General features: G+C 43.5%; 1 protein-coding gene across 1 annotated transcript in view; it reads left to right on the top strand.

Annotated features, from left to right (window-relative positions):
* The window catches only part of LOC8050608, a 212,791-nt gene that overhangs the window by 45,989 nt on the left and 153,675 nt on the right, over nt 1–13,127 (top strand). The window contains exon 2 of the mRNA XM_040215189.3: nt 12,048–12,161. Coding sequence (XP_040071123.1) covers nt 12,048–12,161 — 114 coding nt within the window. The remainder of the gene's footprint in view (nt 1–12,047; nt 12,162–13,127) is intronic.

Raw genomic sequence — 13,127 nt, 5'->3', positions numbered from 1 at the left:
GTTTTCACCAAGATAGATTATTCATTGGTAGAAGCAATAGACCGATCTCACTAACCGGTCGGCGCATGCGTGACACCGCCATAACTTTAGTTCTCAGAAGGCAGACGCATAGAGAATTATAGTACTACGTAAAGAGCGGACACTTCCATAGGCCCCAGCGGCCCAATTCAAGGTCAGCGAGCGCACCCAGCGGCCATTATAGTCCCTAGTTGAGTGTTGAATGGTTGAATACACGCGATAACCGCTGGCCAGATGAGTGAATGAATTCAAGGCGAATTCTGGCGGTATTTTTGTATCGGGCAGTGGCATGCGTCAGTGTCAGTGTTATTGTAACTAGCATGGTTTTTGTTTAAAATATAATTGTTTTATAAGTATACCTTAATTTTACTGCAGATGAAAAGTCATCCAGCGCTACATATAAGTCGAACTGACCGCACACCGAAAAGTATTTATTTTTGTAACTATGACAAGCAAAACAAACATCAACTCTGAAGACAATGAGGGATGTATGTTATTCATACATTACAAAAATAAGAATACACATGCAAAATGTGTGAATAACACGTTAACCGTGCAACACTGGAAAAAAAGTACTGTATTACAGCGAGACTTACAGCAACAAATGAAATTAGATGGAGGCCATTTAAAGAAATTACCGTCCAAGTTCCATGAAAAGCGCTTGCACATATGACCATGTGACTAATCCAGCACCAATAAAACAACAATCTGGCCCAGTGCCTTCTAAATTCAGTGACCGAATGCAAATGTCCTCAACAAAGAAACTACAGTCACGATTCTTCTTACGCATACCGTATACCATGACCGCAACAGAAGAATGACTAGAAACCCGCACGAAACAACGAGCCGTGGAACCAACTCAACCCACACAACGAGGCAAGAGACACAGACCAAGCAGCCGGCCGAAGTATCCGCCCTCCGTCGAGTCCACGACTCCGAACCAACCGTCGCGCCGCAGCCGTAGCCACAACCGTTGAAGTCGTTTTTGAAAGTTTTCGAAGTTCGTAATAATTTTAAAAGTTTACTCTACACAACAAAGTTATTTATTAATATTATATATCTGACAAATGTTCAGGATAAGTGGCACTGTTGCGCCTACTAACGGCCAGTAGAGTCCCTAACTCCTGGGCCGCGAAACGGCTTGCGTGGTCACTCTTTACGTGGTACTATATTTCTCTATGGCAGACGGCAGTGCACGCGAGGACTCGTGACTCCTCGTGCTTTACACGTGCAGTGCTCCAGCGAGGTTGTCGCACGTGCAAAAAGACTAAAGTTCCCTCGATGCATTGCGGCAGAGGTGGCGTAGTCAAACTGGCTGCTGAGATCGGTCTATTGACTATCAAAGTTCTTCATAGGAGAGCTTTCCCATTTTCCTCCTAAAGACGTCCCCAGCCAAGCTAAAAAGGCATTCCACCGACGCGCTGGATGGAACGGCAGCGTTGAACTTGAGAAACAGGTTGTGCAGGGTCGGGTAAGGGAGTGTCCTCATCTTAGGTGTCCATGACGAAACATGTGAGGTTGCCCTCGGCTAAAGGGTCTTTTATAACAAACTTTCTTCCGTTTTTCTTTTTTTTTTCGGCAAGTTCAGATTTTTATGACTCCCCTCTTTATTTCCCCGACGTTCGGAGAGTACGATGAGTGAGTGCACCTGATTGTCATGGGTTCAAATCTCGCGCCACGACGATTACATCATCCTGACGACTGCGCATCTTGTTACAGTGCTAGTGCTACGTTCTATTCTAGCGTTCGTTCTATATTCTACAGAATATAGAACGAAGTATACTTCGCCGCTGACGCCGGGTCCAACAGAAGGATCCCCCAAGGGTGACTCGCAATTTTCGCCTACATCGACGCCTGGGACGCTAGCCTTTCTCTCTTTTGTTTTGGGAACAAGTTCGCCTCATTAAACAATTAGTTTCTTCAGTTATGCGCCGCCTCATCATTTATTATTGGCGACAATATTTTGCTCTGTATAGTCGGACGGCATAAAATAGCCCTACGATACTTTTTTTCCGTTTTGTGTTGTTGCGTGCTTATAAACCATTCTGGTAACAAAGTTTTGCGTAGCTGCATAATTATTGTTGTCAATGACGTCAATAGAAGTTAAGCAAATGCGGAAGCATCTTCAAAAGTAACTGAAATACATTTCGAAGTATTTGTACTCTACTCAAGATACTTTACAGAGAAAGTAACTTGAGTAGTATTTTAAATACTTTATGTAGCAGGTATTTGGTAACTTAACTTAAATACTTTTATCGAGTATTTTGTCTAACACTGGAAATAATGCACGCAAAGCAAACGGATCCATACGGACTGAAAGCGAGAATTTACGGCGAACGTTCTGCGTTTCAGTAGATGAGCCGGCGATTGAGCACGCACACAGTTAAAGACCGACGACCAGTTCTCGCTTTCCACTTTACCCTGCTTCCTCCTCTCCCCCTTCTACCCTGTCCACCGTTGCCTGTTTTCTCCTCCCCTCGGTGAGCAGGATCTTCTGCCTTGCAGAATCTCGTGTCTGGTCGTCGGCCTTTAAACTCGTGGCGTCTCATGTTTTGCGCTGCTTCATTAGCGTTATGCGCTCGTAGCTTCGGCTGGGCTCCAACTGGAAGTGAAACGAAGTGAATGAACATTATGTTGCCTTTAAAATGCATGATATACAGAGATATATTGTAATAGCTTAGTGTCTATATATTGTTTTATTTTTTATCGTAATGTTATGTAATCGGTATATTCAATCGGTACTCCGATTCTGGCTGCTTCAAGTCGAGGCACCCTAATAAGATCAGCATGAACAAGGTATCTGAATCCAAAGACTTTGGAAAATTCATGGCACGTCGTAGTGCGCCGTTCCCAGAGATTATGCAGGCGAGTCACGGGGAACGAAACGTTTTTTTCGAAACATTGACACGTGAGTTACAAATTGTTGTGTCTTATGAGTCGCTGCTCAATAAGTTCAAAAGAAAGCGTCTTCGAACCCTTACTATATAGATATATGTGTGTATTTAATTCGTGGAACACCTGAGTTACACGGGTTCCGATATCAAAATCGATTGATCTGCTGTAGTCATTGACAAGATGCGAACGTTTCCCAAGTGGACGGTTCGAATCCCGGCCGAGATGCCTGTGACCAGTCGCCTGTTGGCGCGTGCAAAATGCCCATCAATGGTTTGGCAACACGAAAAATCCCTAAATTTTAAGGATAAGAGTGGCAAAGTGGTCTTTAGTTATCCTGCCGTCAGCGTGAGCTTTCTACCTTCGAAAACATGCTGGCGTTACATGAGCTTCTAATGGACACGTTCAGTCAAAGCACTTCAGAAAAAAAGCGCAAATTAGAAGGTGGGTGCCCCAAAAAACGCCTTGCACTTCTTTTATTTATGTATTTATTAATTTTATTTATTTATTTATTATTATTATTCCGTGTCTCAGAACGACTGAAGTCAGTCTTGGTATGAGGCACATGCGTACAGTGAACAAAACACATGCGGGAATGCTACATGACTATGAATCGTAGAGTGAAATTGCAAGTTCACGATTCAAACGAGATGTAATCTGTAAAAGCATCTAAAGAAGATTTCGATGAAATGTCATTAAAACAGAGCTGCATACGGGTGGTCGGACAGAGCTTTTAGTAGGACTATAAATTGAAAAAAGGTTGAAGCGATCAAAGCTAGACATTTTCTGCGATATAAGTTCTAGGTGGCGCCATTCCCATACCTCTCGCTGCATTTAGATTGCGTCATATGGTGGCCCGTTCGCTTGGCGACCGGATCGAATTTGCTTTTCGGAAGCTTGTCTAAGTTCTCCAATAATGTTCTAAAAATTAGATACTTTATTTTACGTAGTAACTGATCAACTTGACGGAGAGCTTACAAGTGAACTCACCTCATAAGCGACGCCTGCTAATGCACGATTGTTTGGCAGTGGAAGTTTACGCTTATACAGGCTGCTCGATTTTAATAAGAACCGATTTTTAGAAAATGAGGATGAGAGTTAAAAGAGCGCCGCTTTAATAAAATATTTATTAGACTCGACAGACATTAGATTAGGGGTCCTGGTAAGTTGGCTGATACACTAAATATTGTTAATTAACTTTTTAACAATTAGTTTCAGAGATATCTGGCCATTACTGTTTTAAGGGCCATTTCTATTAAAATCCGCATCACAACGAAAATGCGCGAATGTAATAATATTTTCTTTATTAATTTTCACGTTTTTAGCCGGATTTTAAATTTGCGTGCCGAGAGAATTTCGTGAACCCTGCCGTTAATTATTCGGTAATTCAATAGATTAGTCTATTAATTAATTATTCAGCCAATAAGGCGTCGGTTTTATTGAACCCTTAAACAACTGGTAGGTCTTAGGAGGTGTGTGTCGTCGGCGTAACCCATCAGGTACAGGCTGCCGAGATAGTCACGACATGATTGAAGCGACTACACTCTTCTAAGCGTAATTGAAGGCAGAGCTTGTAGCGTTCTTTTTAGACGCAATTTTTCAATCGAAATAAGAAACGTGAAAATTTAGCAGTTAATATCGCAATATATATTAAAGGCTCGCATATTTGTTTAACTGGCGTGGCCTCTAATACTAATTGCTGTACATACTTTAATTGCAACATGACCTCTAAAGACAATAAACGCAAAGTTAGTTAACGGGTTCAGTCATTTATTCAATTTAACATGACGATTTTCCCTCACCTAATGTCCGCCGAGTCTGACCATTACATGGCGAAAATGAAACTCGTTTACCTCTCACCCACTTTAAAAAAAAAAAAAAATGCTTCAATCAAAATTAAACAGCGTGTATTAGCCCGAGAGCGAACACAAGCGTCGCTGAGATCGCCACTCCCTGATTGGCTGAAGTGTACCGTGACCTTCAGGGGAAGGACTCCGCTTCGCGATCTCGCATCCGGCTCGCTTCCCTGCCCCTGTTTCCTGGTTTGCAATCATGCGGACCTACAGCTCCGTGCCGCGGTGCAAATACCCCCCCCCCCCCCCCCCCCCCCAAAAAAAAAAAAAGTACGCCGGTATTAGCTTTTACCGCTTGAAAACTTTGAGGTTGAGGAAAGCATGGGAAATCAAATTAAGGATAGGAAACGCGTTGTCAACGTCGGCCGTTGTGTGCCGCAAGCACTTTGAGGTGCTGGACCTCGTTCACCCGGTGTACAAGACGTTGGAGATACCGACTTACTTCCTCTCCATTTCTAAGCGTGTTTGTCACTTTAACCTTTACAAGTAAGATAAAAGTATCGAAAGCTATCAACGGAGGCGATTCCACCGATGAACCTCCCCGTCCGTTTACGCGGCACAAGGCGATCATGCGAGGGGTCGGTGAAGCGGTGGCCTAAGTGTTTCAGACGCTGAAATTTAGTTCCTTGCATGTTCATTGAGTTTAGAGAGTATTGTATCCAGCTTTGAGGGCTTTTCAAACGGAAGTTATATCAAAAGCCTTTGGGCGGTCGGCAGATTAGCTCGTGACCCCGACTCGGCGCGTGCCACTCTGCGTGGGCTGGTTCGCTGATGCTTTAATGAAGGTCCTTGAAATGCTCGGGGAACACGGTTGTTTTACATAAATTCAGCGTCTTTTTGAATTTATGGTATAGTTCGTACGTGTATAGAGGCATGGTTTATTTTTGAACAAGCACAATTACCGCAAATGTAATTGTGCCTGTATGATAACAAGAAAAATGGCCGAATTTCCCGCAGTTGCCTGTGTGGGATGTACGGAATTGCCAACTACGATTCCATTTTTTACACTCCGATGAAACGTTGCACCAATCACGGATACCTGAAGCGACCTAACATACTTTGAGACAACCTTTCGAATCAGGTTACATATATTCGACTGAAGTAAACGAGACAATGTTGAGTCGTATAAGCGAGGCATTTCGTATGTTAATATAGATATTCTTTTAACAGTTACGTCAAAATTATATAAAGAAATTTCGTATTTCTGCGTACTTGAAAATAAAGATGGATTGTACGAGCGATTAAAGAAGTCTAAATAGTTGGTCGTTTCTCGGCTTTTCACGCCTATTTTCAAAAAGACGCGGAAAATATATTCTCAATTTAGCAGTCCAAACCGGCTCAAACCGGTTCCAACCTGTTCGAATTGATTGAACCTTTATTTTTTCTCCCAGTAACTGATTTAGAGGTAAACTGAAAACCTTGGACCCGAACTCGAACCGAACAGATAAAGCTCTCGGTTTCACACTCTGCTCTTGACGCATGATGTACGGGGCACTTAAATGTTTGTAGAATACAGAATGCAAACGTCCGGGAGTGCGAAGCAGTTTTGTATAAGATTTACTTTCCTCAATTTTTTTAAAATGCAACGCGCGGTAGTTTTGCGTAGTTTTAAATTCTCAGTTCACACAGGCAATTTTTCAGTGGGACACTACTGCTATTTCTTGTTACCTTGAGGACCCAGCACACTGTAGGGAGTACTCAAACGCTTTCTCGTTTGTGCGGTGTTGTTCGAATATATGTTGATAACCTTCTTTCATTGTTTTTCTGGAAAAAAGTTTGACCTTTAGCTAATGAAAGTACTGCGCATCGTGCGTATGCATGACATTAAAATATTATTATTAAGACGTTCTCTTTCCACGCACGCATACCTCGAATGATTATTTATTTCGGAATCAGATGGTGCCCAAATAACTTAGATTCTCCCCATAACAGCGGAACAGAATTAGAAAAGGACGACTAGAAGGAAGGCGAGCTTCAATATAGCCCGTCAAAAATTGCAAAATGCAAAACCAGTTTCAAGTGGGCGCCACCACCTCTCATTATATTGGCATTCCCCTCTCTCGCCTTTTCTCTTCTTTCCTTGTGTCTTTTCTCACTTAAGGTGGGGTCTAAAATATGTAACTTCACAAACTGTGTTTCCAATCAATTAAGTGCAATATTTGCTTAGTCGTGTTTTCCATCAGCCTGAAGGCCTTTGCGGTAAACCACAAAACATAATAGATATTCGCCAAAAATATACGGGCTTAAAAGTCCAACGCAAGCTTAAAACCAAACGCATGCATAAGACACATACACATGCTTAAAAATTAAATGTCCAGTCCACGTTTGAAGATGGTTGGACAGCGAAGCAGTGGTGTCATCTGCAACGACTGCCCACTGTACTATAGAACCTGATTAGGGTAAATGCCACCACGTGGTCCTCCAGTCTTTGATGTCTCAGAGAACTTACGGTTTATAAAAAGAATGAAGAAAGGCCACCTAAAAACCATTGCTTGCAACATAGATGCGGCGGTTTAACCAGGTGAACGCCAAAAGAGCGATGGAGTGCGAGATATCTTAAAATGTTACGAGTATTCTTTTAAACCAACTTGCCTCCTGCGGAATATTATATTGTACAGCCGAAAGCCCTCGTTAAATCTCCAGCTGTGTTTTCCGTGTACGATTTATGTTTTTTACCATTGGTTACGTAAGCAAGCTCAACAGGCTTGCAAAGTCGTTGCGACCGGAAGTAGCGTGTGAAGAAAGCGGCAGTTCATGTTAAACAGCAAAAGGGTCTATATCAGAAGGATTGACGAAAGAAAACTGAATGTAATGTACCACATCATTTTTATATATGAAAGACTTCGGACGGCTGCCGCTGCCGCGGCAGCTTACGCAACCGCAGTCTTTACCGCGAAACGCATGCGGGAGCGTTACGTGCTGCGCATTGTTAGCGGGCAGTGGCGTACAAAGTTGTTCTTGAGTAAGGGGGGGGGGGGGGGGGGGCAGACGGCCCCGCCCCCCCCCCCCCCCCCCCCCCGGTTGGTACGCCCATGTTAGTGGGACTAGTAACGTCACCCCACACTTAGTACTCTGCCACTACCACGGCAGCTTATGCAACCGCAATCCTTACCGAGAAACAGATCCGGGGAGCACTCCATGCTTATCATCTATCACGTGGTTTAAGGAACTTGCATCGTGGTTTTCTTATTAATACAAATCGTCAAAACCTCATGATAAGAGATAAGGCGCGCGCGAATGGTGATAAGGAGCGCGCAATGGTTTTCCGTCGACTATTCTGTCGACTTTTTTTCTCAACTAGACGTGGCAAGAGTGCCTGCGATGGAATTGGTGGTCGTGTCAAGCACCAGGTAACGTTGTATAACCTCCGACAGCCCACCGCGTCGGTGATCAAGTCAGCATCAGAGATGATTGCCCCACTGAACACTGAACTGCCGAACGTGAAACTAATCCACCTTCCGAAAGCTGACGTCAATGCGTTCAAGGACATGAAAGCAAAAGAGTGGGACTCTGTTTCTGTTGTGTTTGGAATTCAGTCCTGTCACCTGTGGCAGTTTACACGGTCCGACACTTCGCAACCACAGCTGCTTGGCAAGAACAGTAGACGCAGAAACGATATATCTTTGAACGTATAAAGTCTCCTGTGGCTTTGAAAAGCAGATCGAGGTCGCGAGCTTGCGGTGTCACTAAGAAGAATGAACAGTGATCGCTACAGGTAAAACGGTAAAAAAAGTTTCCTCCTCGGAGTGCCATAAGAGCGCCGTAACCGACTCAGGTCAGCGTCCGGCAGAAAGGATGCTCGCGACAAGCGCCGAATATGCCCACAGGATCTTGATTCATTAAACTCGTTTCAATTGTACCACTTCAAACATGTGTTCTTATCGCTATTTAAACCTGGTCGTCAGCAGCCTGCGAAGGGTACGCTCCGAAATTCACTGATCCGAGAATTTGTATTTTAATTGTTGACTCGTACTTCAAACTCACCTGTAATCTTTGGTATCAAGTTTAATTTTTCACGAACTCTCGTCACAGTGCTTTCTCCTCACAGACTTTCTGCATTTTTCTACATCTTTTGTTGCCCTTGTTTGAAATCGGCAACGCCCTACCTTTGAAGTTAAAGCAAGTAGGCAGGCGATCTGCCCTGTGTTTTAGGGGGCAGGAACCTGTCAAGCTGCAAACTTGCAGGTTTTTTTCCTGGCCCCCCTTGTCACATGTGTGTAAAAGCGCTGTGACAAAAACGAACTGATTCTGAGTCTGATTCTGAAGTAGGCAGGCGAGCTGGTTGTGGACCTATTTAAGGAGGCGTCCTGAAAAATAAATCTTTAGCTGTGTTCGGAGTTTCCTGTCTGTCCGTACCCTTTTTGACCCCTAGCTCCAGTGTTACTATATCTTTCCTACCTTTCTCTACTCCCGTTCTGGCAATTTAGCATATTTATCGCTCTGTGAAACAATACAAAATGTACAAGAAATATTGCGAAGCATTTTTGAAGGGCCTAATAGGACAGATGTTGAGCCTTGATCTGTGAAAAGTAGAAGAAAAATTAAGATAGCCTCCATTTTAAACTGAGTTTTCAATTATTGCAAAATCGGTAACCTGTCTACATTTCAGTGTATTTTTTTTAGAAATGTTATCGTTGTCAACTCAATGGCAATTGATGCGAATATTGAACAAGCGCGTCGAAATCATGTTAAAAGAATTTGAATTTCCAGCCTTTTATGAACCGAATCCATAAAGCTCTGAATTGCTTCGTGATCGATAATACATGTTTACCTCCTTTTATTTTATGTACATTGTATGCAAAAAAGAAAAAAGATTAAAGTTAAGCCGACAACAGCTTTTCTATTATACATTTCCGAAGGCACGGTTTCACGCAGGTCGCAAACACGTGGGCGTATACCGACAGTGAATTCATGATTTTTGTTCCTCAAGATTTCCGCAAAAAAAAAGTTCGAATATGTTTTTTTCCGGTGGCACAAGTAAAATAGATATTTTAATAAAAACAAAACAATAACGTCGACCGAACATGGTCGTTCGATCCTATCTGAAAACGCCCAATACAGACAATCTCGATATATCGGAATTCGTTTTTTTTTTTATGTATCTTTATTTTTTACGCTTTGTGCGGCCCTCGACGGCGGCGGATCTATTGGCGCTCATAGGCGGCGAAGGTTAAGGTTCTGCCGGCCCTGCCTCCTATATCATGTTACCAGCAAGGTTGTAGGCTGATCTGCTTGCAAAGTCGCTCTGGTTGCTTCCTTTATGTCGCGTACACGGAGACGCTAGGCGCCAACTGTTGCAACAGGCACCGCTAAGTATGTTAGAGGGTGGCGCCTCTCGACCGCTCCGGCCCATGGGCATTTTTGGGTCCGTTGTACGAAAATGTATCAGGAATTTTCCTTCGAAACTAGCGTCCATATCTCCGCTCTCAATTTGTCTTTTTCTGACCACCCCGTAGCATTCTTACGCTTTTTAATACCGTATTTATTTGAGCGATAGCCGCACTGTTTATGAGGAAAACCTGAGGGTTAGCCTTTCCGCGGAGCACGCAGATTGGCAATCACCGGGATCAACAGCATGAGTCCAGCTGTTCGCAGGACAGCGATAAAGTCTTCGTGCGAAGTTACCATCTGTGAAGATTGTATTAGTATGGACACTCGTGATTTCGATCTGGTTATTCGCTATGTTCTTTACGCGCAACACAATGATTGGCTGTATATGTGCTCTGTGGGAAAGTAGACGCGAGGGACGCATTCATAAATAGTGCGGCTATTACTCGAGTAAATACGGTAATAACGAATTTGTGAAAAATGGGTATGTGCACGCTTCATTTGTGGCAACCGCGTGAGCGTGAATTTGGCCATATTTCTCGCTTTATAACTTCAAAGCCACAGAAATATTTCATTATGTTTTTGCAGACTCTGTTAGTACATATTATAAACGTTAATTTTGGAGAGTTTAAACAATACAAAAGATGAGGTTTTTAAAATTATTTTCAAAATAATGCATATTAAGGTAGAAGCCCCTGTGTGAGCGATTCTTTTAAATTTCTCCCTCTAACCAGGACAACAATATTTCATGCACAGATGATCTATATAAAGGGCAACACACTGGCAAAGTTTGAAGAGCTTAACTTTTATGAATACGGAGAAAACAAATATTTAATCAAGAGCGTTATTGCGCAATGTTCCGTGCTCGCGATTTTGTTTCTGTAAATAACGACCCTACGATTCGGTGATTAATACCTTTTCTCAATCCTTCCTATGCCTAATTTGTCAGTAAATACCTCTAGAGCCGTAACCAAAACGTTTTTTTTTTAATTTTTTTTTTAGAAGTTGCTTGAAATGTTAACGTCGCGCGATACGCAAAACGCGCACGTGACTGAGGGGATGCTTACAAATTTTTTTCGCAAAGACAATTTCTTTTTCCGAAATAAGGATTGGTTTTATTCTTTTTTAGGCATAGGGCCAGCAAAATACAATTTCTTCATCAAAATTAGAAATGGTCACCGGACATGGTTGTTCGATCTTATCTGAAAACACCCAGTAGCATCTTATACGTGACCACAGGGACTAATTGAGAACCCAGGAACGCCGCCACTATGATATATTCCCTACCGCAGGTGTTTATGGTGATACAGAAGACGGAAACTTAAAGACAGATCAGAAATAAAACAAATCGTACAAAACGAGTTTTTATATATATATATATAACTTAACAGCAGTAGTCATTTCATTTGCTGTGTTTAGTAAAAACTGCAGATTGCTGAGCACACTGAGTTCTGCTAAAATGCTGCTAGCTGTAGCTATTGGCGGCCGCCGTGTTCCGCGAGAATTGTTTCCATGGGGCGGAAAACTATCTGCATTGCAGGGCACCTCTGTCACTCATTCACCCTCCGCAATATGACGCTTCCGTTGTTGAAAGTATCGCGGCCCAGACTTCCGCTCAAAGTTTACTGCTTCGACAAACCGCTGCTCCGCGCTTGAAGCGCGACTTTGCCCCGAGGCACGTATGATGAACGTGCGCAGCGCCTCTAAACTGGGTTCGGCCGCTACAGAGGCTCTGCTCTACGTATGCAGACACGCTGGCTTGACTAGCGGACGAACTATGTGCACACTTTTAACACGTACCGCCCAACGCGTACTCTGGAGAGCCTGTAACGATCTGGAGCTGTTTTCGTGTTCCAGCACGAGCTTGTCTTGAAAGAGAGCGAAAAAAACCTTTTTCGTGTAGAATTAGGTCAATGTACTTATCAGGGCTTGTCGTGGTCGCGTGTGCATTCGCAGGGATTGATGTCGACGCCACGACCTGGCCTTGGACGACCTACACACCGTACCCAGAGACAGTGGCGCCGACGACGAACGTGACAATGCAGCTTCAGACTAAAAGGGTGAAATGCTGTGAGTATGTCTTGCGTTCATGCAAATGTGTGAGGTGTGAAATGCTTTTATATTCTTACCGTTGGTAGCAATTTCGTAATCGGTGAAATACGTTAACTGTGTGATGGTCATTCCAATACTTTCCAGCAATTAGTACATTGCTTTGACCACTAAAATATTTCCTTGTAACGGCGAGGACGCATATATTCTCTACGTATGATGCAGTAGCTTCTTTTTTTTTTTTTTCACGGCTTCAGGTCAGTTGTTTAACTCTAATAGACCATATGTAAAATTGTTCGAACGTCTGGCAATACTCTCTGCAATGCCACCTTTGTTCCGTCGCGACTGCCCCTGCTGTTTCTCAATTTCGTAGCGTTGTCGGTACCAACCGAGGCCTACTGCCCACCGTCATCGATCCTAACCCACACCTGCGAGCTGAGGGTTAGTATCGTTTTACACACTTGTTGCGCATGCACGCGCTCGTCGCCCCGTCGGTCGCTTGTTTTCTTCCGCAACCAACATGGCGCACGCACACTTCAGCTCGAAATTTGGCTTCGAAATCCGGAAGCGCTTTCTCTGCGCGTTTGCTTGTGCGACCGAAGAATCCTTAAGAACTACACTTTGGCACCCCGGCTTTTTCGCAAGCGCCGAAGCCAACTGCCAACTGGTGAGACGACGCATGTTCTTTGGCGCAGCACTGGCTGGCGATGTGCACTTCGCATATGGTCTATCAGTCAAGGTTTTAGTGTTTTAGCGAATGTGAACTTTCTGACACACGATGGAATCATGAGCGTTTGTAAAACAAAGTATCGCAGACATGCGCAACCCAGTTGTGGGCACCGTAGCACGCCGCAGGTCGGTTACCTTTTTGTTTCACATTCATCCGTATTTCACTATGCTTCCTTCCAGCTTAAAGCAGCCGACGCTACAAAGTAATGGGACCAATCAAGCAGTATCAACCGTGCGATTAATTGAGCCTTATTTATG

Source organism: Ixodes scapularis, unplaced genomic scaffold (assembly GCF_016920785.2).
Source record: "Ixodes scapularis isolate PalLabHiFi unplaced genomic scaffold, ASM1692078v2 PGA_scaffold5__190_contigs__length_132052651, whole genome shotgun sequence".
Lineage (NCBI taxonomy): Eukaryota > Metazoa > Arthropoda > Arachnida > Ixodida > Ixodidae > Ixodes > Ixodes scapularis.
This window is presented reverse-complemented; position numbering and strand designations above follow the sequence as displayed.